The following is a 27,416-nucleotide window of genomic DNA, read 5'->3' as shown; positions in this document are numbered from 1 at the left end:
TGTAAGAAATATGAGAGCCCAAGGCTCTTATTTATAGTAATTGAATTTACAAAATCTACCCTCCATAATTACTTAATGACCTTATAGTTATATAAACGACTAAACACCCCTTCATAATACTATTTTAAATAGATTTAACGATATTTGTACTAAACTAATGTCGAAAGTACTCAACACTAGTCTTATAATGACTGCATCGTCGATACCTTTCTAATGATATATACATTTGTATATATATATGTATACGTACATATGATTTATACTTTATTTTAATACGTAAATATGCTATTATAATTTATAATTTGTTCATACGAACTCCATTTTTGACTCTCTTTATATCCACGCGTAGGTGAACACGTACTCTACAACTTTCATTTAGACTCTGTCAGCTAATTTTGACTTTATTTTTAAAGTTATATTTTTAACAGACCGGGACAGGAAAAGTCCGTTAAAAATTCATAACTTCTTCATCCGACGTCTGTTTTCGTCTATCTTTTTACCGTTGTGCTACTATTAATGAGATCTTCAATTCTAATTTAGGTTGCGTTGGCAAAAAATCGATCGTTCTAAAATTCGAATTTCGGGTTGTGCACTGCTATGCCAAATCTTAGAAAAATCATAACTTCCTCATACAAAGTCAGATTTTTGACGTTCTTTTTTTTGTATGTTCTCGGTTTAACGTATACTACAACTTTTGTTTAGATCACTAAGGCTAAAAAGTCTTCTATCGTAAATTCATTATTTACGTCTCCCGGTGTCGTGCCGGTTTTGCCGTAAAACTTTGACGAGCCATAAGTTCTTCGTTATAACTCGGATTTCGGCGTTCTTTATATGTACGGAACCCTTGTAACATATACTATGACTTGGTTAAGATTATTCATTCTAAATAATCTTCTATTAAAAAGTCATTTTTGACGCTTATCGTCTCTAAATTGACTAGCCCGAATCTACGGGCGTTACAATTATCTCCCCCTTAGGATGATTACGTCCCGGAATCATCAACAAAACATGGTTGTATAATGACTCCCTATGTTATCTCTTCATCCTAGGTAGTACTCGTAACTTCTATGTGTTCTTCGAATGCGTATTTAACTCCTGATCTTCTTGACTGCAAGTTGTGCTTGATCTTGCACCCGTTCTCTATGTCTTGTTAGACTTTCAATCATGACCTTCATGTCACAACCTCGCTCTTTATCAGAGACTCCTTCTTCTTCTTCTTAACAAACTTAAGTTAAGTTTATTTGATTTCCACGATAGACTGATGGGTCGTGTTGTAGTGACCTCTCATCGTATGATGCAACGCTTAGACTCAGGTCTCTTATAGTCAAATTCCAGAATGGAATATACCTACATTCATGTTCTAATGTGATATGATCACATTTTAGTATGTAACATTTCTAGCTACAAGCTTCTTACTCCAACAACGATTGCAATACTTCTATTGATTGCTTCGCTTATCTTTTACTTCAATCTTTTGGCTTAAGTTGGATGCTACATCGATCTTGGTTCTCTGAACCACGTAACATACTCATCTTAGTCGGACTCGATTTGATATGACCACTAGGGTCGAAATAATCATTTGTCTTAGTCATTACCGAAACAATGGTAACGACATATACGAACAAAACAGAATCAATTACTAGCTTCTTGGTAACCTTGTGACTTTCCCTGATCCAAGTGCGAGTCGTGTGCTTCCGGTAGTATAGGCCTCTACTACCTTTCACACCTACTCATACTCGTCCCAAGTATTTTCTCGCAGTTCTCCAAGGCAATATCACAAAAACAATTTTAACACATACAAATGTGTCCAAACAATCTCAAAATTTTCCTTAGACTCTACTAGGACTTCTTCAATGCGTATCTTCAATCATCAATTCTACTTCAACTCGGTTGGTGATGGAAATGTCAGACGATGGGATAACTTCATGGATTATACAAAAAAATCTTTCTTTCTGCTAACCGAAAGTGTACTTCTCCCGTGCTAGACGTATTATTTCTTAGACGCGTTCTAAAGGCAAGATATCACTCTTAAAATATCTCCCGATAAGTATCATTCAATATCTTAAGCCTTCTCATTTCCTCCATTTTCTCAGTCTGCTATGAGTCCTTATCATGACATTCTATACACCAAAGCAGGCGTTCGGTGTATTGAGATGAGAATATAGATAGAGGAAGATTTAGACGCATATTCCTCCTTATTACTCCAAAAAGTTACATGTCATTTCTAATATCGTAATTAAACGTTTAGAAACCTAAGCACATAAAATTTCCAGATTTGGTCGGCAACAGACCATAGATCCGATCAAACGATAGCATAAAGCATCACAAATCATTTAGCACATAAAAGCATGTTAAGCATTTTCCCTAAATAAGCTAGTGCTTGTGTCTATTCAGGTGTATTACCTAAATTTTATTAGACACACTCCTCACAATCATCGCTTAGCATTCTAATTTTAAGTCTAGAAATAAATCTTTATTCCTAGTTCGCTTAAACTAATGCTCTGATACCAACTGTGACATCCCCATTTTCACGACCAGAAAAGACCGATTTTGTTTATACTTTATAAAAATCAGAGTACTTCTTTAGATAAAAATGTTGTGGAATTTGTTCCCAGTAAAACATGATAAATATGTTATCAAAGCATTTCCGAAGAAATGTATTTTTATTCATTTTAAAACATTTGGGATGTCATTGTCAATACAGAAACATAAGCATAAACATAACTTACATTCATTTACACTAGTGATCTACATCTCTTTAATATCTCAGTGTAATGTAACTTCATATCGACACATGTGATACAAATAAGCTTGAGTGGGTCAGGTTGGGAAACCTGGTGAGTACATAGGGTTTTCAACCCACAATAATTTAATTATTATGTTTAAACATCAAACAATCAACCCAATTACCCATCCCCATTATCTTCCTTACTCTTAAGCTCTACCCTAAGAGTCATTTATCCTGCATTCGTTCATTCTGAAGTCCATTGCTTCCAGGGTTTATATGACAGGCACTAATTCCATAGCTGTCAATGCTCGTTCGTAAAGCACTAATTCCATAGCTGCTAAAGTTCATTCATCGGGTACTAAATCCATAGCTACCAGTGTTTATCTAATAGGTACTAAGTCCATAGCTACCAACGTTTATCTAACAGGTACTAAGTCCATAGCTACCAACACATATCTAACAGGTACTAAGTCCATAGCTACCAACATTTATTCAATAGGCACTAAGTCCATAGTTGTCGATGTTATTTGTTAGGCACTAAGTCTATAGCTGCCAATGTTCACTCATATCATCTTTCATCTCTCATCATTCATCTAACCATGTTTTACCCAACATATTCGTAGATATAAAATACATATACAGTTTAAATTATTTAAAACATGTATAAAATCGTTCATCCAGCATAGATAACAAATATACAGATAATATGCACAAATAGCACGTAATTTATATAAAATACTTCTTATCTATGTGTAAGATGAAAGTAACTATGCGCTCACTTGTTAAGGTGGTGATTCTGAACTCAGACAGCGCTTTGCTTCTTAAAAATAATTTCCTTTGACGAAACCTAGTATTATTACCACTAGATTTTAGTCTAATATTTACCGTGACTAATTATTAGTCTTATTATTATTATTATTATATAAGCGTTTAAACAATATTTTCCAACCACTATGTACAGACAGGGGCCAGACATAAAACACCGGAGGGCAGGACTATTTTGGCATATAGCACTTCTGAAATCCAACAACCCTATGCGGCCCTTTAAACCAGATTTCCCGTACCGCGAGTAGTTAAAAAGATATTATAACGACACTTATATAAGTCATAATAATAGCCCAAATATTTAATATAAGTTCATAATAACAATACTAATTTTAAATATAAGCTATATTAAAATAGGGTAAGCATAACTTATCTACAAGGGGGTTTTAGCTAGGAGTCGGGTTCTGCAGGGGCAGAACTTCGTCGCTGAATCTTTCTAGGAAAGATTCGTGCAGCGCTTCAGCGCTCACCTTACTATACTAAAACTACATAAAGAGAAGTCGAATCACGAGGGACCGAAATACTCGGGGGATAAGAAAATAAAGACTCTTGAATCAAGAGAATGATGCAAGAAATATGAGAGCCCAAGGCTCTTATTTATAGTAATTGAATTTACAAAATCTACCCTCCATAATTACTTAATGACCTTATAGTTATATAAACGACTAAACACCCCTTCATAATACTATTTTAAATAGATTTAACGATATTTGTACTAAACTAATGTCGAAAGTACCCAACACTAGTCTTATAATGACTGCATCTTCGATACCTTTCTAATGATATATATATATATATATATATATATATATATATATATATATATATATATATATATATATATATACGTATATATGATTTATACTTTATTTTAATACGTAAATATGTTATTATAATTTATAATTTGTTCATACGAACTCCGTTTTTGACGCTCTTTATATCCACGCGTAGGTGGAGACGTACTCTACAACTTTCATTTAGACTCGTCGGCTAATTTTGACTTTATTTTTAAAGTTATATTTTTAACAGGTCGGGACAGGAAAAGTCCGTTAAAAATTCATAACTTCTTCATCCGATGTCCATTTTCGTCTGTCTTTTTACCGTTGTGCTAATATTAGTGAGATATTCAATTCTCATTTAGGTTGCGTTGGCCAAAAATCGATCGATCTAAAATTCGAATTTCGGATTCTACACTGCTATGCCAAATCTTAGAAAAATCATAACTTCCTCATACGAAGTCAGATTTTGACGTTCTTTTTTGTATGTTCTTGGTTTAACGTATACTACAACTTTTGTTTAGATCACTAAGGCTAAAAAGTCTTCTATCGTAAATTCACTATTTACGTCTCCCGGTGCCGTGCCGGTTTTGCCGTAAAACTTCGACGGGCCATAACTTCTTCGTTATAACTCGGATTTCGGCGTTCTTTATATGTACGGAACCCTTGTAACATATACTATGACTTGGTTAAGATTATTCATTATAAATAATCTTCTATTAAAAAATCATTTTTGACGCTTATCGTCTCTAAATTGACTAGCCTGAATCTACGGGCGTTACAATTAGTACGCTAAGCGTAACATGTGGTACATCCCGCGTATTAGCTTCTCAGCTAGTACGCTAAGAGTACCCTATGGTACGCCCCGCATACTAACCCCAAGGACCTAAATGCAATATTTTAATTACGAAGGGCTAAAAGGAAACATACCCATTTCAAGTGTTACAATTCTCCCCCACTTGAATCAGACTTTATCCTCGAAGTCCGCTGCCCCAAATAACTTCGGATAATGCTCCCTCATCTCCTTTTCCGACTCCCAAGTCCACTCTGAACCCTTGCGGTGCTGCCACTGAACTTTTACCAACTCAACAACTTTGTTCCTCAAGGTTTTCGTCTTCCGATCAAGAATCGCCACCAGCCTCTCAATATAACCTAGGCGGTCATCCACCTGAATATCCTCCAATGGTGGCACCACTGCATAATCATCCACTAAGCACTTCCGCAGCTGAGAGACATGGAACGTGTTATGAATCTGACTGAGCTCATCTGGAAGATCCAAGCGATATGCAACCCGGCCCACCCAAGCCAAAACCCTGAAATGACCAATATGCATGGGGCCCAGCTTGCCCCTCTTCCTTAATCGGATGACACCTTTCCAAGGTGACATCTTCAGGAGAACCATATCCCCCACCTGGAACTCTAAGTCTGACCGGCGTCTGTCGGCATAAATCTTCTGCCGACTCTGAGTTGTCTACAACCTACTCCAAACCTGATGAATCAGCTCAATGGTATTGAGTACCACCTCGGTACTCTCCATAACTCATTGACCGACCTCACCCCAACAAATTGGGATCCTGAATTTCCTCCCGTAGAGCATCTCGAAAGGAGGTCGATCAATGCTGGCGTGGTAATTGTTGTTATACGAAAATTCCGCTAACGGAAGATACGTATTCCAACTCCCACCAAAGTCCAAAACACACGCCCGCAGCATATCCTACAGGGTCTAAATAGTCCGCTCGCTCTGACCATCGGTCCGTGGATGGAATGTTGTGCTGAAATGGAGACGAGTACCTAACTCGTCATGAAATCTCTTCCAAAAACCTAGAAGTAAACGGGACATCTCTGTCATAAACCACTGAAACCGGCACCCCATGACGTGCCACAACCTCCCTGATATAAATCTCAACCAAGATCTCTGCAGAAATACTCTCCTGAATCGGAGTGAAATGCACGCTCTTGGTCAACCGATCCACGATGACCCAGATCGAATCCACTCCACGCGCAGTCTGGGGGTAACTTCGTGATGAAATCCATAGTAATATCATACCATTTCCATACGGGAATCTCCAACGGTTGCATCTTGTCGTGAGGTCGCTGGTGCTCGGCCTTGACTTTCCTGCAAGTTAAGCACTGCTCCACATACCAAGCCACATCCCGCTTCATGCAGGGCCACCAATAATCAGGACGAAGATCCATATACATCTTCGTCGCCCGGGATGAATAGAGAACCTAGACTTGTGTGCCTCCTCCATCAAAACCTGACGCACACCGCCCTAATACGGAACCCAAACCCGTCGATGGAGAGTCAACAACCCACGATTATCATAATCGAAGGAAGCCACCTGAACCACAATGCGCTCACTCTTCCGGTGCTCTTCCTTCATAGACTCGACCTGAACCTCACGAATCCGCTCCAACAGCGGAGTAATCACGATCATCCTCAAACATATACCTCTGATCAGAGCCGTGACCGTCTTGCGGCTGAGAGTATCGACCACCACATTGGCCTTCCTCGGGTGATAAAGGATCTCACAATCGTAATCCTTGACCACATCCAACTACCGGCGTTGCCTCATATTCAGATTTGGCTGATCCATTAGATACCTCAGGCTCTTGTGATATGTGTAAATGGTACAACGGACCCCATAGAGGTAATGCCACCAAATCTTGAGGGAAAAAACCACATCCCCTAGCTCCAAATTGTGCGTCAGATAATTCGCCTCATGAGGCTTCAGCTGCCTCGAAGCATAAGCGATCACCCGAACCCTCTACATCAACACTGACCCTAATCCCGTGATTGACGCATCACAATAGACCACAAAATCCCCAACACATCTAGCAGGGTCAGAATTGGAGCCTCACACAACCACTGTCTCAAGGTCTCAAAAGTTGCCTGCTGCTCATGCCCCTAGCAAAATGTAACCGTCTTCTTTTTCAACCGAGTCAAAGGAACAGCTATCTTGAAGAAATCCTAGATAAATCTCCGATAATAACCCGCGGGACTCATAAAACTCTGAATCTCAGATGGAGACCTCAGGACCTCCCATTGTATCATGACCTCAACTTTGGCCGGATCGACCAAAATACCATTTTGGTTCACAAGGTGCCCATGAAACTGCACCTCGCGCAACCAGAACTCACACTTGGAGAACTTTACAAAAAGTCTCTCCCTCCTCAAAGTCTCCAACACTTCCCTCAAGTGCTCCTCGTGCTGCTTCTGAGTCTTGGAATAAATCAAGATATCATCGATAAATATAATCACAGACCGATCCAGCATCGGCCTGCAGATGCAGTTCATGAGATCCATGAACACGGTTGGAGCATTGGTGAGCCCAAAATGCATCATCACGAACTCGTAATGACCATAACGAGTCCGGAAAGCTGTCTTCTACACATCCTCATCCCTAACCCTCATCTGATGATAACCCGATCGCAAATCAATCTTGGAAAACCAAGATGCACCCTGAAGCTGGTCGAAAAGATCATCAATCCTCGGGAGTGGATAACAGTTCTTCATACCTTATTCAACTCCGGTAGTCAATGCACATACAATGAGACCTATCCTTCTTCTTCACAAATAAGATCGGTGCTCCCCATGGCGAACTGCTCGGCCGAATGCATCCATTGTCCAACAGCTCCTACAGTTGTGTAGACAACTCTTGAATCTCGGGAAGAGCCAACCGATACGGTGCTTTGGCTATCGGAGCTGCACCTGAAACCAAATCAATCCTGAACTCAACCTGCCTCTCCGGAGGCACCCTAGGCAAATCTTCCGGAAACACGTCCAGATAATCTCGCACAATCAGCACATCATCCACAGTCGCATTACCCTTATCCCGGGTATCCATAACATAGGCGACAAATCATGAGCAACCCTGCTGAATATAGCGTCTGGTCCTTGCTATTGAACATAATAACGGCCCACTCTGAGCTCTCTCCTCCTGAACCACTAACTCTCCCCCACTTGGGGTTCAGTCCCCGACTAACTGTTGTTCACAGTCAATCACCGCCCCATTAGAGCTCAACCAATCCATGCCCATGATAACCTTGTTCCCACACAAAGGAATAGGAACAAAATCTACTAAATACTGCTCACTGAACAGCTGGAAAGTACAACTCTGATGAACCCTCGCCACCCAGACACACCGATCATCTGTAATCTCGACATCTAAAGGACAATCCAGCTCCCCCGGAGCTCCGACAAACCTCTTGCTAAGCGCAAGTGACAAAAAGGACCGAGTAGCCCCCGAATCAAACAATACCAATGCATAAATGTCGTTCACAAGGTACGATCCTAGAATAAAACACATAAATATAAGCAGAAAATTCAATATAAATAAATAGATAAGGAGAAGATACATACCTGTCACCACATCAGGTGTCGCGCGAGCCTCCTTGGCCGTCAACTGAAAAACCCTGCTCTTCACCACAGGTGCATCCGCCCGGCCCTGGCGGTTGTCAGTAATCCGAAGAGTTACAGGAGCGGGTGCTGACACTGGTCTTGCTGCAGCCAAACTCGAACAGGCCTTCTTGTGGCCCCTCTGATTGCAATGAAAGCAAACCAGATCAGATATTGGGGTGGTGGTGGTAGTAGCATTGCAATCCCTGCTAATATGACCCGTCCGGCCATACTTGAAGCAGCCTGAACCACCCACCATGCACGCTCCCTTGTGCACCTTGTTGCACTTGCCACAGCAGCTCCGCCCTGATGGCCTATCCCTGAAATCAGATACCTTGGGCCTCTTGCCCGAACCCTCAACACTTGGCACATAATATGACTTCCTCTTCTTCTCCATCTCCATCTCCATATCAATCTCTCTCTCTTTCTCTCTCTCTCTCTCTAGCCCTCACTATCATATCCTCCAACGTCCTACAGTTGGATCGGCTCACAAACTGTCGAATATCTCTCCTCAACATCTCATGATACCTCACCTTCTTCATCTCCTCATCAGCCACATACTGCGGAACCAAAAGTTCCCTCTCCCGAAACATCACGGTGATCTCAACTACCGTCTTAGTGGTAAGGCGGAGATCCTGAAACTCTCGCGCCAACTGCTGCACCTCAATCACTGGTGCAAACTCATCCCTGAACCTGGTCATAAAATAATCCCAGGTCATCGAATCAACAGCCTCATCACCAACTGCGCGCCCGACTTCCTCCCACCAATCTCGTGCCCTGTTCTTCAGAGGACAGGAGGCAAGTCTGACCTTTGCCCCTCGGGGGCAACTGTTGGTGCGAAAGGCGTTAGCAACATCCGCTAACCACCTCCTACTCGCTATCGGGTCCTTTGCCCCATAATAGTCTGGAGGTCCACATGTCTGGAACTCCTTGAAGGTCAAAGAACGTGCCCCAACCAAGGCCACCATCTCAGAACGAAAGGTACTCAACCGTTCATCCAAAATCTCTAGAATGCCCTCCTTGACCGTACTAAAGATCACAGGAGTCTACTCAAGAATGCAATGTGTAATCTCAGACGAAATGAACTCCCTCGTCTGATCACCCAACTGCCCGGCTCTAGAACCTGAGTCCGAGCCCTCTCCAACACCAAAACTACCAACAGGTCTGCCTCGCAATGTCACCATACTCAAAATAGACCATATAAACCATTAGAATACGCATCAAAATATATCGAGGGATCACAACTCTACAAGCTCCCTGATTTCATCACGACTTTCAATTCTTTGAATGTTAACTCATAGATATAGTTTTAAATGTTTTAAATATTCAACAAATTTAACGAACCGGGTACTCACTAGGTGAACCGATACCCATCGGTTCTGATTCCGGTTCCAAATAATTAAGGCGGATATCCGCCTACACTCATCCCTAAGTAGTGAGGTATACAGACCGAGTAACAAAATTTTAAATTGAAATTGAACTAAAATCGATTTGTCAAAAATAACTGGACATTTGTATTCTCTTAAACTTTTATTTATGGGCTTATTTTAGTCTCAAGAAGACAAGAACAGGAGGAATACTTTATTGGGCCTAAACTCGGACACTGACTCACTGAGCATCACATTTTTCTAAACTGTATCCCCCAAAATAACACATAGATGATCAACGCGTAAAACCCTTGAAATTTAATCATGTTTGTCCTCCGCAAAACCCTAAAACCATCGTCTGTCTTCACCACAATCCACCGATTCATAGCCACCGTTAATCTCCCTGAACCACCGAGCTCCGCTGCGTACGACGACCTAATCGCCAGTGCCGGTCACAAACGAGACTTCGCCACCGTTCACAACCTCCTTAATCAACGTTATGCGAAAGGTTTCCTCACCACCAACAACACATTCAAGTTCATTTCAACGGACATCTCTGTTCTCGATGAGCTCTTAAAAACCTTATCAGCTCTCAACGAAGGACACTGCCGCAAGAGCGCGTATGATTCGCTCATCTCATGGCTCTGCAAGGTGAAGCTCACCGAAGCTGCTCTGCGAGTGGCGGACGCGGCGATCCATGGAAAATACGGCGCCGATGCTTCCAGTTTTCACCCAATCCTCAGCCTCCTCACACGGAAGAAGAATTTCGACGAAGCGTGGCGCGTGATCGAGTTCATGAGAGCGAATGGCATTTCTCGTGATATTACATCTTACAACTTTTTTCTAACATCATACTCAATCACCGGAAATCTGAAATCTTGCGCCGATGTTCTGAAAAAAATGGGAGGGGAAGGACTGAAGGCGGACGGTAGGACGTACGATGCGCTGGTGCTCGGCGCGTGTAAGGCGGGGAAGATGGATGGGGCGATGGCTATTCTGAGGAGGATGTTGGATGATGGAATTGAGGCTATGTACGCCACCTATGCGCATGTTATCGGAAACCTGGTGAAGTTAGGCTATTGTGCGCAGGCGGTGGAGTTTGTAATGAGTTACGCAGGTAAGAACCCAAAACTGGACTCACATAATTTTGGGTTATTGGCCACTCGTTTGATAGCAGTTGAAAAAGTGAACGAAGCTAAGTATGTATTAGAGGAAATGGTAAAAAGGGATATACAATTTGGTGAAAAGTTGCAAAAATTTTATAACGAGAAAGTTAAAGTTTAAACTAAATTTTGCATTTTGGGTGTTTGACAATTGATTATATATTGGATAGACACTGCAAATATATGTTCTTCCACCATTTGATGGTCAATACAATACATAAAAACATATTTGGTATCAATTTTTCATACATGTATATGTATAACTAGATACATACTTAAAAACATGTGTAAGCATCTAAATGAAGAAATGAAGAGACTATGTAGATCTCATAAATCATTAAAAAAAATACTAAAATTGTGATAGAAACAAGTTTTATGGTTTGGACATGGAAATGGTCAGCAAAGAAAAAGAGAGATAATGGATGGTCAAATAGGGGAAAGACTACTAAAACCAATGGGATTGGCAGTCTATGTGATAGAAATTTATTCCAGGCATTCTAATTCCTATGTATTAGTCATAGGGTTGCAGATGTGAAATTGTACAAAATGCAAATATGCTAGAATCCACAAGGATGGTGTGGCTTGTAAGAGGACAAAAGAATCTTAAAATGGGGTTGATTGTAAGATGGTATCAACTTTCTTTGTACACGGTAGGGGTGTAAACTCAAAGCTCGACTTCCCTAAAATACATTGTATTTTACATACATCCAAAATAACCAAATATAAAAACAAACATTCTTCAATGCAATATAACAGGATCCATTCAACCCTCAACAACTTTTTCAACAACAGCAAAAAAACAAATTGTAGACACAAAGCACAAATTCAGCACCAAAACAGTCTCTTGTACCTATTAAAATATACATATTAAAATAGTAACAATTACAGCACAAATAACCAAAAAAACAAACAAACAAACAAATTAACCGAAAATAGCACTAATAAAACAACAGTAGCAAAAAAAACACCAACTTAACCTAAAATCAACAAAAAAAAATTACAGTTTTAAACATTTCAAATATAATTACTTCTCATATATTTGTTACGGAATGAAAAGATTAATCTCTATTTATTGCTTTTTTTTTTAAATGCATAAACACGAGAACAATACATGTATTTAAATTAGAAAATATACATAAAAAGTAATGAGAAACAAATGAATCATGCATTGTTCTTTTTATTTTTCAAACCATGGAGGTAGGACTATAAACGAACTGAATGTTCAGCAAACAGTTTGTGAACCGTTCGGCGTGAAGTTCATTTATTTAATAAATGAACGAACATGAACACAAATTCTTGTTCGTTTAGTTAAACGAACGAACATGAACAATGATCTCGTTCGTTCATTTATGTTCGTGAACGTTCGTTTATGTTGTTCGTTTAAGTTTACTTATTTTCATATATGTTCTATTGTTTTTTTATTACATTACTATATTCTTTATTTGTTTATGTTCGTTTAGCATGGTCACGAACATAAGCGAATGAACATGAACAAGGTAATTTGTTGAATGAACGAACATGAACAAGAAAACTCGTTCGTGTTCGTTCGTTTGTTTGGCTAACTTAAATGAACGAATATGAACAAGCTTTTGTTCGTATTCGTTCGGTTCGTTTACATCACTAGATGGAGGATTCGACACCAATCCCTTCCACATAGTAAGACTTCAACCGTTTCGGGGAGCTAAGGATGCTCCATATGTGTCAATAACTAACCCACACTAAAAGTAGTTTTCGATGCAAGAGTAGTGATAGGAATAGGAAGTATATCTCGAGCCATGTGTGACAATATACAATACTTTAATGAATTTGATCGTCACCATTGTAAGGCATCAAATGGTGTTGGATCGACATTACAAATGTTATAACCCTCTTCAAGATAATTATTTAAATCTGATTTTTGTGGTTGTATATTTTCAAGTGTTCTTACAAATTGAGCAAACTCAGACCACCCAGAAGATGCAAGTTGAATATTCACATTGTTTCCACTTAAACCAACAAAAGTTTCATCATTTCCTTCACCACCACTGGAGTAGTATTCATCCACATATTCTCCATACAATTCATATAAAGCTTTTTTCACTGTGTCTATATTTTCAAGAGCTTCACGTTCAAGATACATATTAGGAAAGCAAAACTTAATAAACCTTATTTTGCACCTAGGATCTAAAATAACACCAATCGACATCATCAAGTTGCACTCTCCCCAATACTTATCAAATTTATGTTTCATGCACCCAACCATGTCATGAACAAACTAATCTTCATTGGGACCTTGCGATTTCTTATCCAATAAAACTTTGATTCTATAAACTTCATTAAGAAATAAGTTTGAAGTGGGATACTCACTACAATAGATAATATTAGTTGCAGAGTAAAAAACTTCTAGAATCTCACATACCTTTTCCACCTTTGCTCCTTGTTCCTGAGTTATTTATTTATTTATTTATTTTGTAAATTCAATAAAGGAAATGGATGGAAAATATTGACAGGAAGAAAGGGAAGGGAAGGAAAATTTTCTTATTCAGTGTTCCCGAGTTTGAGGGAAATGAAAAGAAAATTTTAAGTTTTTGTGTTTTCTTCCGGAATCCGCCAAATTTGGGAGGAAATTTTGGTAAGAAAATATGGCTCCAAAATCTTTACCTTCCCCTCACTTTCCTTCCATCAGTTAAACTCGGGAACGTGATTTTCCTTTGACATCGCTCACATTACCTCCATACTCATCCATATCCCTCCTTAAATAGAACTCGGGAACAAGACATTAACCAATCTTCATTGGTGGGACAACTAAGGTAGTGTGGCTCTTTTTCTTTGTATATTGGAAACACCTCTTTAAATTTGATTGCAGATGAAAACATCTCATATGATGAATTCCATATTGTCTTGCATTCAAGAATAAGCTTTCATTTAGAAGATGTTCTAAAAAATTGAACTGGCGCTTAAAAGTGTTAAAACTTAAAAGCCTTAAAATGATCTTTCAGTAATTATTAAATATTTGAAAGTATATATAAGGGATCATGACTTGAGAGGGTAACATACTATTGCTTTTTGTCACATTTGATCACTAAACTTTTTTTCGTGCTCTAATAGCCATTTAACTTGTTCATTCGTGTAAATTTCCCCCCCTACGACTGCTTTTTGCCGGTTTCAATGGATTGGTCGATCCTACGTGTCAGTTTGATCCTACGTGGCATGTAGGGCTAATGTTATTAAAAGAGGGGTGTATGTGGTTCCTTGATTGTGCCCTAATACCCTGATGGCTTCCTCCTACAGCTTCTCATCATCCCTCAATCGATCAAGCAAGAAATCAACAACGAACGATCCAAAAACTTGTGATTGTGGGTTCCTTGCACGTATTCTAACGTCAACAACACGAAAGAATCCAGGGAGGCATTTCATGGTGTGCAATGAGGTAAGCTATTTCACTTGAATCTTCTCCCTTTTCTGATTCTTTTTTCCTAATTTGAAATCTCATTATGAGTTATTTGTGTTGAAGGGTAAATGCAAATATTGGAAATGGTTGGATGTAGAACCTGTACAAATGCCTCTAATGGAAGTGGTGGAGGGAATGAAAGCTGAATTAGTAGCATTGAAGACCGAAGTAGAGAAGGTGAAGGAAGACATGGAACAAATGAAGAAGGAAAAGTACTCTGATGCCATTGCAATGAAGGAAAAAATATATAAGTTTACCATAGGATTTCTTTTTTTGATCATCATGTATATGATGAAATGATGTGAAATGATGTATTGAAAGATGTTGTTTGAATGGAATGAAGGCATTATCTTAACTTCTTGTTGGAATGGAATGAAGTAATTTTGACTGGAATGGAATCACAAAGTAGTAATTTTGACTGGAATGGAATCACAAAGTAGTAATTTTGACTGGAATGAAGGCATATATGTACAATTAATAACATTACACATCAAGACTTCTTTCAAATGCAGTCAAAAGCTTAGCTAATCTCCCATAATGCTCAATTAGACTTCCTTCAATTAACAACATTACACATCAAGATGTCTAAATAACTTGTAACAGACTAGAAAGTAGGAAATGACGAAACTACCCTTGGTAGTTAAAACTGATTAACTGTCATATTATCTAAGCTAACAATATATGATTCCATTCTTTGACTGTAATGGAATCACTGAGACAACAATGCATAGAAATAACAAGAAACTAATTGAATATGGTGGTTGAATTCATTGAAATACTCCATCAATATTCGAAATTAAATAAAGGGTAAGTAGTTGTCTGCATACACAAAAGATAGGACAAAAGATTCCTTCTAGGGACCACAAAAGAAGGGCCACCATGTGCCCACAAACCCAAAAGAAAAGCATAAATAAAACATAGTATTGTCTTTACATCACAACTTGATAACAAAAGATGTGCCCACCCACTACCTACACACCAACTTAATTAAGGACTGCAGGGTTCTCTGCACTGCTCCCAACCCCATGTATGTTCCTCCTCAATGCCATTTTGACAATCCTTTCAGAATATTTCCTCCGTCCACTTCTACCAATTGGGGCCCTTCTTGGGACAGGCCTTGCAGCTGCTGCTGGTTTTTGCATCACTACCAATTGGGGCCCTTCTTCTTTTGGGAGGCAAAGGCTTTCGATAAGGAACTTCTGGCTACATATCACTACCATTGAGAGGGTTAATGCTATAATTATAGCATTTTAGATAAGCCTCTTTACTGTATGATTGGGACACATATGTTTCTGCATCTTGATTCAGGGAAGAGATTGCAGCTACTCCATGTAAGCATGGTATCCCTGTAAGTTGCCATATTCTGCATGCACAAGTCTTTGCAATTAGATCCACTCCATATGCTGCATCATTGAACCTAACTTCATACTTTTGATAACCACAAGGAGTAACCCCCCACAATCTGTATAAGGAAATAATGACTACAAATTAATAACTAATAACACAAACTAATAAAACCCATTTTTTGAATTGTAAAACTACATGTTACCTCTGTTTAACCTTCAAATCTTGTATAAGCTTCCTAATACTTGGACAGATAGTCAAATCCCATTCAATTCCTTCTATTCTTTGACTGTATATCCTCTCCATCACAAATATCCTAATCTCCTCTAGCATAGTGATGATTGGTTTCCTTCTAGCATGCCTAATAGCAGAATTGAAACTCTCACTCACCCCATTCTCAACTACATCACAATCTTTTCCCTCTTTAAAAAATGCCTTAGACCAGGTAGTAGGATCTCTGTCTATAAGGTAGTCATATGCTTGAGTATCTAAAGATTTGATCTTTTCCATTACATGTTTGAACTTCTGTTCAGTACTAGCTTTGACAGCCCTCCAAAAAAGCTTCCTGAAATGTTGACCAGTAAACCTTTTAGCAAAATTAGCCACAATGTGTCTGGCACATTGTCTGTGTTCAGCTTCTGGACACCTTTCTTTTACTGCTTCTAGCAACCCCTACAAATAACAACAACACAATTAGTGAAACATGCATAAAAATAGATGTATAAATATGAACCAATGCTCACCTTGTGTCCATCAGAAAGAAGGGTAATGCCTGCACCAAGACCACCATCAATATCATCCATGAGGAGATCTATGAACCACTTCCATGTGGCCTTGTTCTCAACTCCAACTACAGCCCATGCTATAGGGTAGATGTGGTTGTTTGCATCCCTCCCTACAGCTGCCAAAACTTCTCCCCTAACAATACCCTTTAGAAAGCAACCATCAAGGCCAATCACAGGCCTACACCCTTCCTTCCAACCATCACTTACAACTTTAAAGCAGACATAGTACTTAGAAAACAAAGTTGTGGAATCTCGCATGATGTCTACATCCATCCTCACAGTAGACCTAGGGTTTGCCCTCATAATTTCATGACCATATGACCATAATCTCCCATAATGTTCAATTAGACTTCCTTCAATTTCTTGTAATGCAAATTTCTTTGCATTTCTGCATTGCCCTACACTCACATTTATATTGAATGTTGTTGAAACTTTAGTTTTCATCTTCCTAACACTCATTTTTGGCTTCTCTATAATTTCACTCATAAACTGTTTGCCTAATCACTTATAAGTTACTATGGACCCAAACTTAAACACCCTGCTACAATTATGTTCACTAACTAAAGATTTTATCTGAAAAGTCCTCTCTTTACTCATCCAAGAGGCCCAAAGTCTAAATGGACAAGTAGGTGACTTGTTTTTTTGCAACACTTAACTAACAACCTTTGGGAGTCATTTTTTTCAAACCAGAGATCATATCCATTAGCAACTGCATAGTTGCTCAACATGTTTGTAAGCTCATCAGGGTTAGAAAATCGCATACCTAAAAGTGGTTTCATCTGATTCCATGGTTGTCTATCATCATGTACAGGTTATTGAGGTTCAACATATCCAGCATCTTCATATACATCATCTACATTTAATGTGTGTAGACAAAGTTTGTTTAAGAACCTATCACCCATGGTTTTGTTGGCTGGGAATGGATATTCAGCATCATCTTCTTCATGGTCAACATAATAAGTGTCCGACAATACTGAGTCTTCATCATCTTCACAGCTGTAGTCTTGATCTTCATTTTCCTCCTCCTCAATCCATTCGAAGATTGGTTCATTATAGTGGTCCACATACACATTCATTCTCCTCTCATTTGCATAAGCCAAATCCAAAAATTCTTTGTAATCACCGTCATTCACCAGTGTATGAATTCCCTGACTTAAAGACTCTTGTGGAAGGCATAAGTAGATGTCTTTGCTTCTAGTTCTGGTGAGCTTTTGAAGGAATTCCATGAACTCCTCGTACTTAAATGCACTGAAGTCAACATCTCCTACTGATTGTCTGTCGGGATCAAAGTATACTAATGGGTTGGGTGCAAACGTTCCATTGTAGTGGAAATCCACTACAATGAAGTTTCGATCAGTGGGACATTGTGATGAAGCCATTATAGAGACCGATTGAAGATTGAAGGAGAAAAAATCGGGGGTTAATGAGACTTGGTGCCCTAATCGAATTTAAGGACCAAACGAGACTTCACTCTTAACTTTAATGAGGATGAGAGGCAAAAGCGGGGCCTACATGCCACCTCATTGGCCACCTAGGATAAAAAAAGCCACATCAAACCCATGCAATCGTTGAAACCAGATATAATCAGTCATAGGGGGAAAATTTACACGAATCAACAAGTTAAATGACTATTAGATCACGAAAAAAAGTTTAATGACCAAATGTGACCAAAAGCAATAGTATGTTACCCTCTCAAGTCATTATCCCTATATATAAACACCTAAAGTGTAAAAATGTAATTTTATAAGTAGTGGATTAAGCTCGAAAGCTTTACGAGCCGATTATTTTACAACTCAAGCTTGACTCGATTTGGTTCTTAAGTAGCTCAAACTCGAGCTCGACTCGATTAAGTCGAGTCGATTTTGAATATTTGCCAAGTCGTTCTCGATTTTCTTACGAGTTGGTTCGTCTCATTGACACCCTACATATGGGGCTTTTTCCATCGTTGAATAACTGATTATGTATGTTTGGTTTGATAAACATTTTTTGTTTCGACTTTTATTGAATCTTCAATCTGGGAATAATATAATTGTATATAGCGTTAATAAATTCATCTTTAATCTGGGAATAATATAGCTATATATAGCATTAATAAAATCAACTTAGTAGAAACACATTTCTAAATTTTGTAAAGATTGACTTTTAAGTGTTTGTTTTATAGATTTTGAAGGAATTTGAATGAACTGGAATGTAAAATTTTATTAAATTTTACTTTTGGTCAATGTTGTAAAACTCAACCTATTCGACCGAAATACTTAGAATCAGGCATATGCCGATGCGGTTTTCTAAAAATCGGACTAACTTGGGTCCAACTCGTTCCAAATCAGATAAAATCGGTCCAACTCGGTTAACTCGACCAATTCCAAGAAACTCGGTCAATCTTGAAAAAACTTGGTCAAATCGGTCAGACTAGAGAATTTTGACTTTTTTTAATAAAATACTATAATTATTATTTAAATTCATCTATTTATTTATAAATTTTAATGAACTTATGATATATATATATATATATATATATATATATATATATATATATACTTATAAAGCTAGCATTTTTTCTTGAATCTCATGCATTTGAAACCCCATTTTTTAACTTCCTGAAACAACATTCATTTGAAACCCCCTTTTTTAACTAATGCAACTCAAAAGTTTTCTTAATTATGATTTAACACTCAAAAGTTTTATAACTTATATTATGTTTAATTAGCATTTAGTGAAAACTTTACTATAAAAATGTCAATCTTTTGGGAAGACATGCATACAAATCATATACAAATTTCAGAAAAAAAACAAACTTAAAGGTTTTTGTATTGGGTTGAGGTCTTATGACCAATTTTGGAGATATGCTATTATATTAGAGCTTTTAATTTGTAAGTTTGTTATACCAATTTGTTTTTATATTTTCTTCGTTTTTGGATTATTGTAATACAGTCGTTGTATATATTGTGGTTTAATCGTTAATATATTGATCATATGTTATATAGGGCGATGTCGAAAATATTTAATTAAATATTTTAAATATGTTTTTTTTTTGTAATTGTACTGTTTTAAAAAGATAATTAATTAAAACTCATACATATGTTATACTTTCCATCTCTCTCTCTCTCTCACTCTATCTCTCTCTCTCTCTCTCTCTCTATATATATATATATATATATATATATATATATATATATATATATATATATATATATATATATATATATATATATATATATATTATAATAGAGGTCAAAACACTTCAACCAAAATTCATTTAAAATCTAATATTTCAAATGCTTTTTAATAATGATTGTAAAAATTTCAACATCTGTTACTTAATTGATTGATTAAAAAAAATATTAATGTTTTGAAACTCCTAACTCTTAAACTTATATTATTTAATTTGTTAGTTAACTAAAATATTTTTCCTACATAAAGATAACATTTATATGTTTGGTTACTCATATTTGTTTATGTAATTAGAAAACAAGGTGTACATAGAATGACTACTTCAATTTCACATAGGAATCGATACCACTAGAGAAATATGTTGTCTTTAACCGGTGGTAGGAGATCCACATATCCTTTTTAATTATTTATATTAATGCTTAGTAATATCTATTTTATATTCCTATTCACTTTAATTTTTTAGGTACAAATTAAGGAATAGGATTCTCGGCGCACCAACATAAAGTCAAACGTACGCCTTGAAAAATATGTAATTAAAATTAAATATCATATTTACTAATCGACTTATTTTAAAACTCTTGATAACATTTATGTCTAATGATATATTTTAGGACTTCATTCTTAATTTCAATGTTTAATATTTGAAAGTTCATATATGAAACCTTGGATGTTTTGGTGTAATATAAATAGTGTAATACAAAGTTTATTAGTTCAATATTGTTTATTAATAGCTCATTCAAAATAACTTATTTCTTATTTTATCCAAAATATTATCGGACATAAGAAAGGTAGATTATATTAATGTTATACAAAAACTTATAATATATATTGGATATTATAAAAGTAAAAGTAAAGTTTATAAGGTATGGACTATATTAGATAGTATCAAAATATAAGTTGATGGATTTGTATGTTATTTGATAATTCGGTTAATGCCAAAACATGACTAAAAACGTAAATTTCAACATATTTCTATTTTTTCCCATAATTATTTTAACCACTTAAATACATTCTTGCGCAACGCACGAGGTTACGCCTAGTATATATATAGAGAGAGCTAGGTTCAAATGTGGATTGGTAACTATTGTGTGGTTGTAGGGACCAATCAAAATTTAGTAAACAGTAAATCATTAATTAAATCAAAAAGGTTATATTTGTAATATTACATATATATGTTAATTAATATCTAAATTTAAGAACTAAAATCCCTTTATTTCAGCAATCGCTTTCTAAATTACCCTATTAAAACCCACCTCTCACCACTCAGTCGTACAATTATCGCTTCACTGCTTCACGATCGTGACATTGCATCTTCACCTCTAACCCACAAAATCACAAACCCATGTGATTCAGACAGTCACAAAGTCATGTTGAAGAAGCCAACTAGGTTCATTTGGAAGAATCTAGTGTGCATGTTACTAGGGTTTAAGATCAAGATTCAACCGACTTATTTTTGTGCCTCGTACGATTGAAGAAGAGATGGGGGTCGAAGCTACCCCTTGCACTGGCGATGATGGTGTTAGTCAAAGGAGACCTCTACCCATTTGTTGTGTGTGCGATCAGACACTCTCAGCCGAGCCTGCTTCCATCGCTCCGATTATTGTGATTAACCTTCATCTTCCCGATTTCCAGTTCAATTATCCCGAACCTTTTGATTTTGTTTATAGTTGAGAGTCTTCCATTTATGTTTGAAGATACGACAAATCAAGCAAAGTCACAAATTGAGGATGTCAAATTGTCAATCTGATTCATTATTGAAATCTCGTTGCCCTCATATCGATGTCTTCTACTCCTTGAACATATGTTGCTCCTTCAAATTTAATTTTCTCCAGGTACGTTGCCTTTCCAATTAGTTTAAGGGACTAATATATGGGATTTTGGTATAAGAATTTACATCTAGAACAGTTCCAGTGATATGAAGGCGAAGTCTTATTCCATTACAATTCAAAATCCTAAGTTTTTATGTTTCTTGTTAAATATATTCATCTAATTGACCATCGATTAAAATAGTAGCAATTGAGAAGGCAGGTTTCTGGGTTAAATTTCATAACTAGAAAGTTGATTCATAAGTCCATATGTCTATTCAATGGTTTCATACGTTATAATTTTTATTATCACATAGAGTAATGTAATGTATTTGATTTACCTGATACATGTTATTTTAAACCTGTAAATTCTTTCAGAATTTTGGTCAAGCAATATTCTTTTAGAATGCGGAAGACTTGAGAAAGAGGATGACACATATTCTTTCAAAATGATGAAGGCCAATATTCTTTCAGAATTAGGAAGGGTGATGTTCTTCACATGTAGACCTGCAAATAGATCAGACCTAAATAACCAGAAGATAAAGGAAACTTTAGTTTTATTCTTTAAGAATACCTATCATTTTATAATGTTTGTTCTTTAAGAATGAACTTGAATATTAGATAAAAATAAGTTAAGTCTTTCAGAATAGGTATTTTTTTATTGTATGTTGAAGTATATTCATTCATATAAGAATGCATAATCAAAAAACGTTTTGTATGTTCATTCATGAGTAAAGTCATGTTATTATATATTCATTCTGTCAGAATAGAGATTTTTTATTGTATGTTCATTCTTTAAGTTATATACCTTCATTCATGTTAGAATGCATAATAATAAAAAGTTATGTATGGTTCTTTATTAACTTTTAAGTCCATAATCTTGATAATCAATTTCAAATCGTGAATTTATAGAAAGCAGGTGTATTTGTTTGGTTAGTAGCAAGAATATCTCACATTCCTTATTTTATTGTTAACCAAACTGACATAATTACCCTTACAACCATTTTGAGTGTATTATATTATACATGCTACCCTATTTTAATAGCCTACACCTTAAATCATATCCATTTATTCTTTTAATCTAGTGGTCTAAATTAATCTCTACACCCATACAATATATAACATCCACAAAATAACCTAACCCTATATATATATATATATATATATATATATATATATATATATATATATATATATATATATATATATATATATATATATATATATATAATTTTCCTAAAGTTAATTTTATTATAATTTACCTAATCCTATTAAAATTTTCAATTCCACTAAGTTGTGTGTTGAAGTATTTGTTAATTCTTTGGCTAGTTGACAATTCTTCATATTCAGCTAAATTTTTTAGATTCGGTTAAATTTTGTGTCTGCTCCCATTAAATTCTTCAGATTTCATAAAATTTGGTGTATGAAGTATCTCATCATTTTTTTGGCTAAGGCTGGAGGGAGTGGTGCCACAGGAACCACACTCCCTCCTTTGACACATAGGAGCCACATCATTTTTACCACACAAAGTGTGGTTCTTTACCACACCTAGGGAGTGGAAACCATGGTAGAGAAAGAGAGAGGTGAGAGAAATGAGAAGAGAGAGAAAGACACATGAATAAAGAGAGAGAAGAAAGAGGGTGCGACCATTTCTAGCCGCACTGCGGCCAAGACAGCACGAGACCGCACCCAGGGGGCAGTGCTTGCGGTTGACGTGGCGCATTTGCGGTTTCGAACCGCACTCCACACCCTCCAGCCTAAATACAAAAATTTTAAATTTCATTTTTTTAATGTTTTATTATAAAGACAAAGATGTCATCTTTTTTAGCATGATTCATCAAATCAAAAATATATTATCATCGTTTCTATCACATCTCACCCATGCATCCACATATCCACACCCACCCACCCCACCTCACCCTAAATCCACACACATATGTACACGCCACACCGACACAATGACCACACTACCCGTATACGTACCCCCCCAACACACACACACACACTCATGCACACACAACCCATATAGGTATGAGTGTGTAAGACTTTAATTACTTAAAGTTTTATCATTTTTTTTATAATAAAAATTGTTTGATCTATATGATCAAAAATCATTATTAAGTGATATTGCTAATGACACATGATCTTATAGTGTCACACCTTAATCATGTTGGTACTTATTGAATATTTATTAAGTAATTGGTTATTAATAAATAAATTAAACTCTTGTATTAAATTAGAAAAAAATTATTGTTTTATGAAAAAAAAAAAAGAAACAACAAACTAGTCATTATATCATATGGTATGATATAATAAGTCATGTACAAAGTTTTGGACACTTTGGTTAACCATGGTTAGTTAGTTAACTCACCCTTGGTTAATATGGCTAGTCATGAGTTTTGTCTTCTTCCTTTTGGCCGATATGGCCGAAAGTTACTAGGAGACATGGCTTGCCAACCTCCATGACTTGCTTCCATGCTTTGTCTAACTTACCTTTATGATTTTCAATACTTTAGGGTATTATAATCAAAAGGCCTTACTTTGCATGGGACTATATAAAAGACACTTATGCATGAGATTCAAGTTAGTTGTTGAAGTCATTTTTACTCTCTAAAGAGCACAAAAGTCGTAGCTTTTTATGCATCTCTTCCTCTCATCTTTTGAAATTCAAGTGTGAAGATTTAGTGCACACTTTGTGTCTTCCTATATAATTGCTTAAGAACTTTTAGGCTTAAAGAACAAAGCATACATGAATGAATCTATCAATTTTTGGTACCTTACTCTTGGTGGTGGATTACTTATAGAGAAGTTCAAGCTACTTGTTCTTTCCATCTACACCAATACCCCAAATCCAAGAGGGTCCAAAGGCTTCAAAGGTTATTATAATTAAACACTCTATGGTTGTTTTATATCATTCTAACCTCTTTAAAATGATCCTTGATGGTTTGGTTTTGTTATACACTTGAAATTTACTAGAAATTTATAAAGCTTCTGTTGCCGATTTTTGTGAAAAACTATATATTATATGTATTAAAACCCATCAGTGGTATCAGAGTCATCTTTTAAATGTTAGAATGATTTTTCATGTTATGATAATCTTTGGTTTTTGAAAAACAAGCATGGATTTTTTTTGCTAAAGAAATGTCCATATTTGTTTTCTTTGTCAACTTGTTGTTAAAAGTGTTTATTTTTTATATAACCATTTTTTCATGCATTTTGGTTGTATAAAAGTTGCCTTAGAAAAAATAAAGATTTGCTTGTTGATATATTTAATATGTTTGTTGTGTATAAACAAGTCATTAGGACATTTGTGGTTGTTGTTTATTTATTCATATGATGATGTAATAGATAAATAGGTATTATTTCATTTGTTTATTTTTATATGTAATAAGTTAGTTTCTAGACTAGTTGTATTTTATTTTATAAAAATATAACAAGATGGAGCATGAAGATCTTTTGAAGATATGAAGACATAGAGCCTTTTGAAGATCTTGAAGTGTCTTATTAAGTCCTTTAGGAAATGAATTAATATTTGTTGTGATGACTCACAATAAATATTACTAGAAAATGGTTTTGCTTATACACTTTAAAATGCATGCTTGTGATGTTTATTTTTGGTTGCTTTAGAATGTTGTGTAACAGCCCGAAAACCAGATAAAATTATATATTCTTAAAATAGGAATTACAATCATAATTTGTTTCCCAAAAATCCATTACATCATATCATGTCAAAATATCAGAGTATCAATATCAATAAATACGGAAAATGCTGGAGATTGAATGTTGTGCCATCAAGTCGGGCCTTTCCCTTTAGTACCGGAAGTACCTGAAAACACCCAAATAAACTGTAAGCAAAAGCTTAGTGAGTTTCCAAAATATCAAATAACATACAACCACAGAATACCATACGACATACATATAATTGTCATAGGCTACCCCCATGGTCTTTACCTGGAATGCCAAGGGCTACCCCTATGGTCTGATATCCAAGTGTCATGGGCTACCCCCATGGTCTTTACCTGTAATGCCATGGGCTACCCCCATGGTTTGATATCCAAGTGTCATGGGCTACCCCCATGGTGTGATATCCAAGTGCCATGGGCCACCCCCGTGGTCTTCATACGAGTGTCACGGGCTACCCCCGGGGTCTTCAGACAATTAATACATAAACAACTATAAATTCACATGTCAAGTAATGGATCGGCATTGGTGCCTTCGACCTATTGATATAGTGAGAAGACTCACCTCAGACTGCTGGTAAATAATAATGCTTGGCTACCGATCCAGAAATCTCACACTGTATAAATATAAATTACCCTATTTAGAATTATGACACAAACCCAATCATGGGCCCAAAATCTATATTTCCAAACCCCTCAGGCAAGGCCCAAAGCCTTTCTCTTTAATGGGCTTAAAATCCTTAGTCCAAAAAACAATAATGGTCCATAAGGCCTAAAAAGGCCCAACGATACCACCTAAGGTCCATAATATAAAATTGGGCTTACCAGTCCTAATGGGCCAAGGGCCAACACTAGATAAGGCCCACGAGTCCCAAAGCCCAAAGCACGCCCCACCAGCCTAGAGGACGTACGTGCAGCGTACCACATCAGTACGCCCAACGTACAAGGTTGTAAAGCATAATCAGCCATTAAGAGCTTAATCCATGCAACCACTTCGTCCAATTCCAGATCTTGGTCATTTTAAAGGTCCTAGGGCATAACGTTGGCAACTTTATGCCTTTGCATGCTTCATGGGAGCCCAACATCCCATTTAGTTCATTAAGACTCAGTTTAAGAACTTAAACCCATGCATGGTGCCATATCAACCATCAAGATAGCATTGTTATGCTTCTAACATGCCAAAGGGACTTAGATCTAACATTTCTAACCTCTGGAGTGGCTCAAACTCACAAAGAGGATCCATGGACCAAAAATGAACTCATTACTAAACCCTAACCCAAACTAGCAAAAGGATTAGCAAGGTATGAGCTTTTTACCTCCAAAAGCTTCTCAAGGTGATGTAGATATAGGATCCAGAAGCTCAACCATGACCAAGACTTGTTCACCACATTCTTCTCCTTGAAAACACACCAAAAAGGGTTACTTTTGACACTTCAAGCTCAAAGATAACTTCTAATGGCAACTTAGGTTTTTTAGGGATGTTTGGAGGCAGTGGGGGATGATAAGAGTGAGGTCCAAAATCCAAAAGAGAGCTGAAATAGGGCACATGCCCTAAGATTAGGGTTTTGTCACAGGCCACGTACGCCCCGCATATGCCGTAGTACGCCCAGCATACGTGGTGCATGACCGCGTCCAAACCACCCCAGTACGCTAATTGTACGCATATGTACGCCCAACGTATGGAGGAACCCCTTTGCAAAAAAAATCTCATTCCAAGGGTTAAAAGGTAACATACATGAATTCTGAATGTTACAAATCTCTCCCACTTGAATTAGACTTCGTCCTCGAAGTCTGCTGCCGCGGACAATTCTGGGTAGTGCTCTCTCATTTCGCCATCCGGTTCCCACGTACACTCAGAGCCCTTTCGGTGCTGCCATTGCACCTTCACTAGACTCACCACCTTGTTACGAAGATTCTAAGTATTCATATCCAGAAACGCAATG

General features: G+C 36.9%; 2 protein-coding genes across 3 annotated transcripts; one reads left to right on the top strand and one right to left on the bottom strand.

The window, feature by feature from the left end:
• Positions 1 to 10,329: 10,329 nt before the first annotated feature.
• LOC145141060 (pentatricopeptide repeat-containing protein At2g40240, mitochondrial-like) lies at positions 10,330 to 15,043 on the top strand. 2 transcript variants are annotated; one of them, XR_013722423.1, is made up of 3 exons: positions 10,330 to 11,212; positions 14,529 to 14,667; positions 14,752 to 15,043. XR_013722423.1 is itself a non-coding variant. In XM_079074405.1 (1 exon), exon 1 carries the CDS (start codon positions 10,420 to 10,422, stop codon positions 11,377 to 11,379), a length of 960 nt encoding a protein of 319 aa, XP_078930531.1. In that variant the 5' UTR covers positions 10,331 to 10,419; the 3' UTR covers positions 11,380 to 11,440. The 2 variants fall into 2 exon arrangements, 1 of the variants encoding a protein (XP_078930531.1); XM_079074405.1 differs by lacking the exons at positions 14,529 to 14,667; positions 14,752 to 15,043 and having other exon boundaries at positions 10,331 to 11,440.
• A 628-nt stretch (positions 15,044 to 15,671) lies between these two features.
• LOC145139768 (uncharacterized) lies at positions 15,672 to 17,276 on the bottom strand. Its single transcript, XM_079073477.1, has 4 exons — positions 16,776 to 17,276; positions 16,238 to 16,704; positions 15,957 to 16,150; positions 15,672 to 15,901 (listed from the first exon to the last, which is right to left on the bottom strand). Exons 1-4 carry the CDS (start codon positions 17,274 to 17,276, stop codon positions 15,672 to 15,674), a joined length of 1,392 nt encoding a protein of 463 aa, XP_078929603.1.
• Positions 17,277 to 27,416: the final 10,140 nt, after the last annotated feature.

Source organism: Lactuca virosa, chromosome 9 (assembly GCF_052849685.1).
Source record: "Lactuca virosa cultivar CGN04683 chromosome 9, Lactuca_virosa_CGN04683_v6, whole genome shotgun sequence".
Classification (NCBI taxonomy): Eukaryota; Viridiplantae; Streptophyta; class Magnoliopsida; order Asterales; family Asteraceae; genus Lactuca; species Lactuca virosa.
This window is presented reverse-complemented; position numbering and strand designations above follow the sequence as displayed.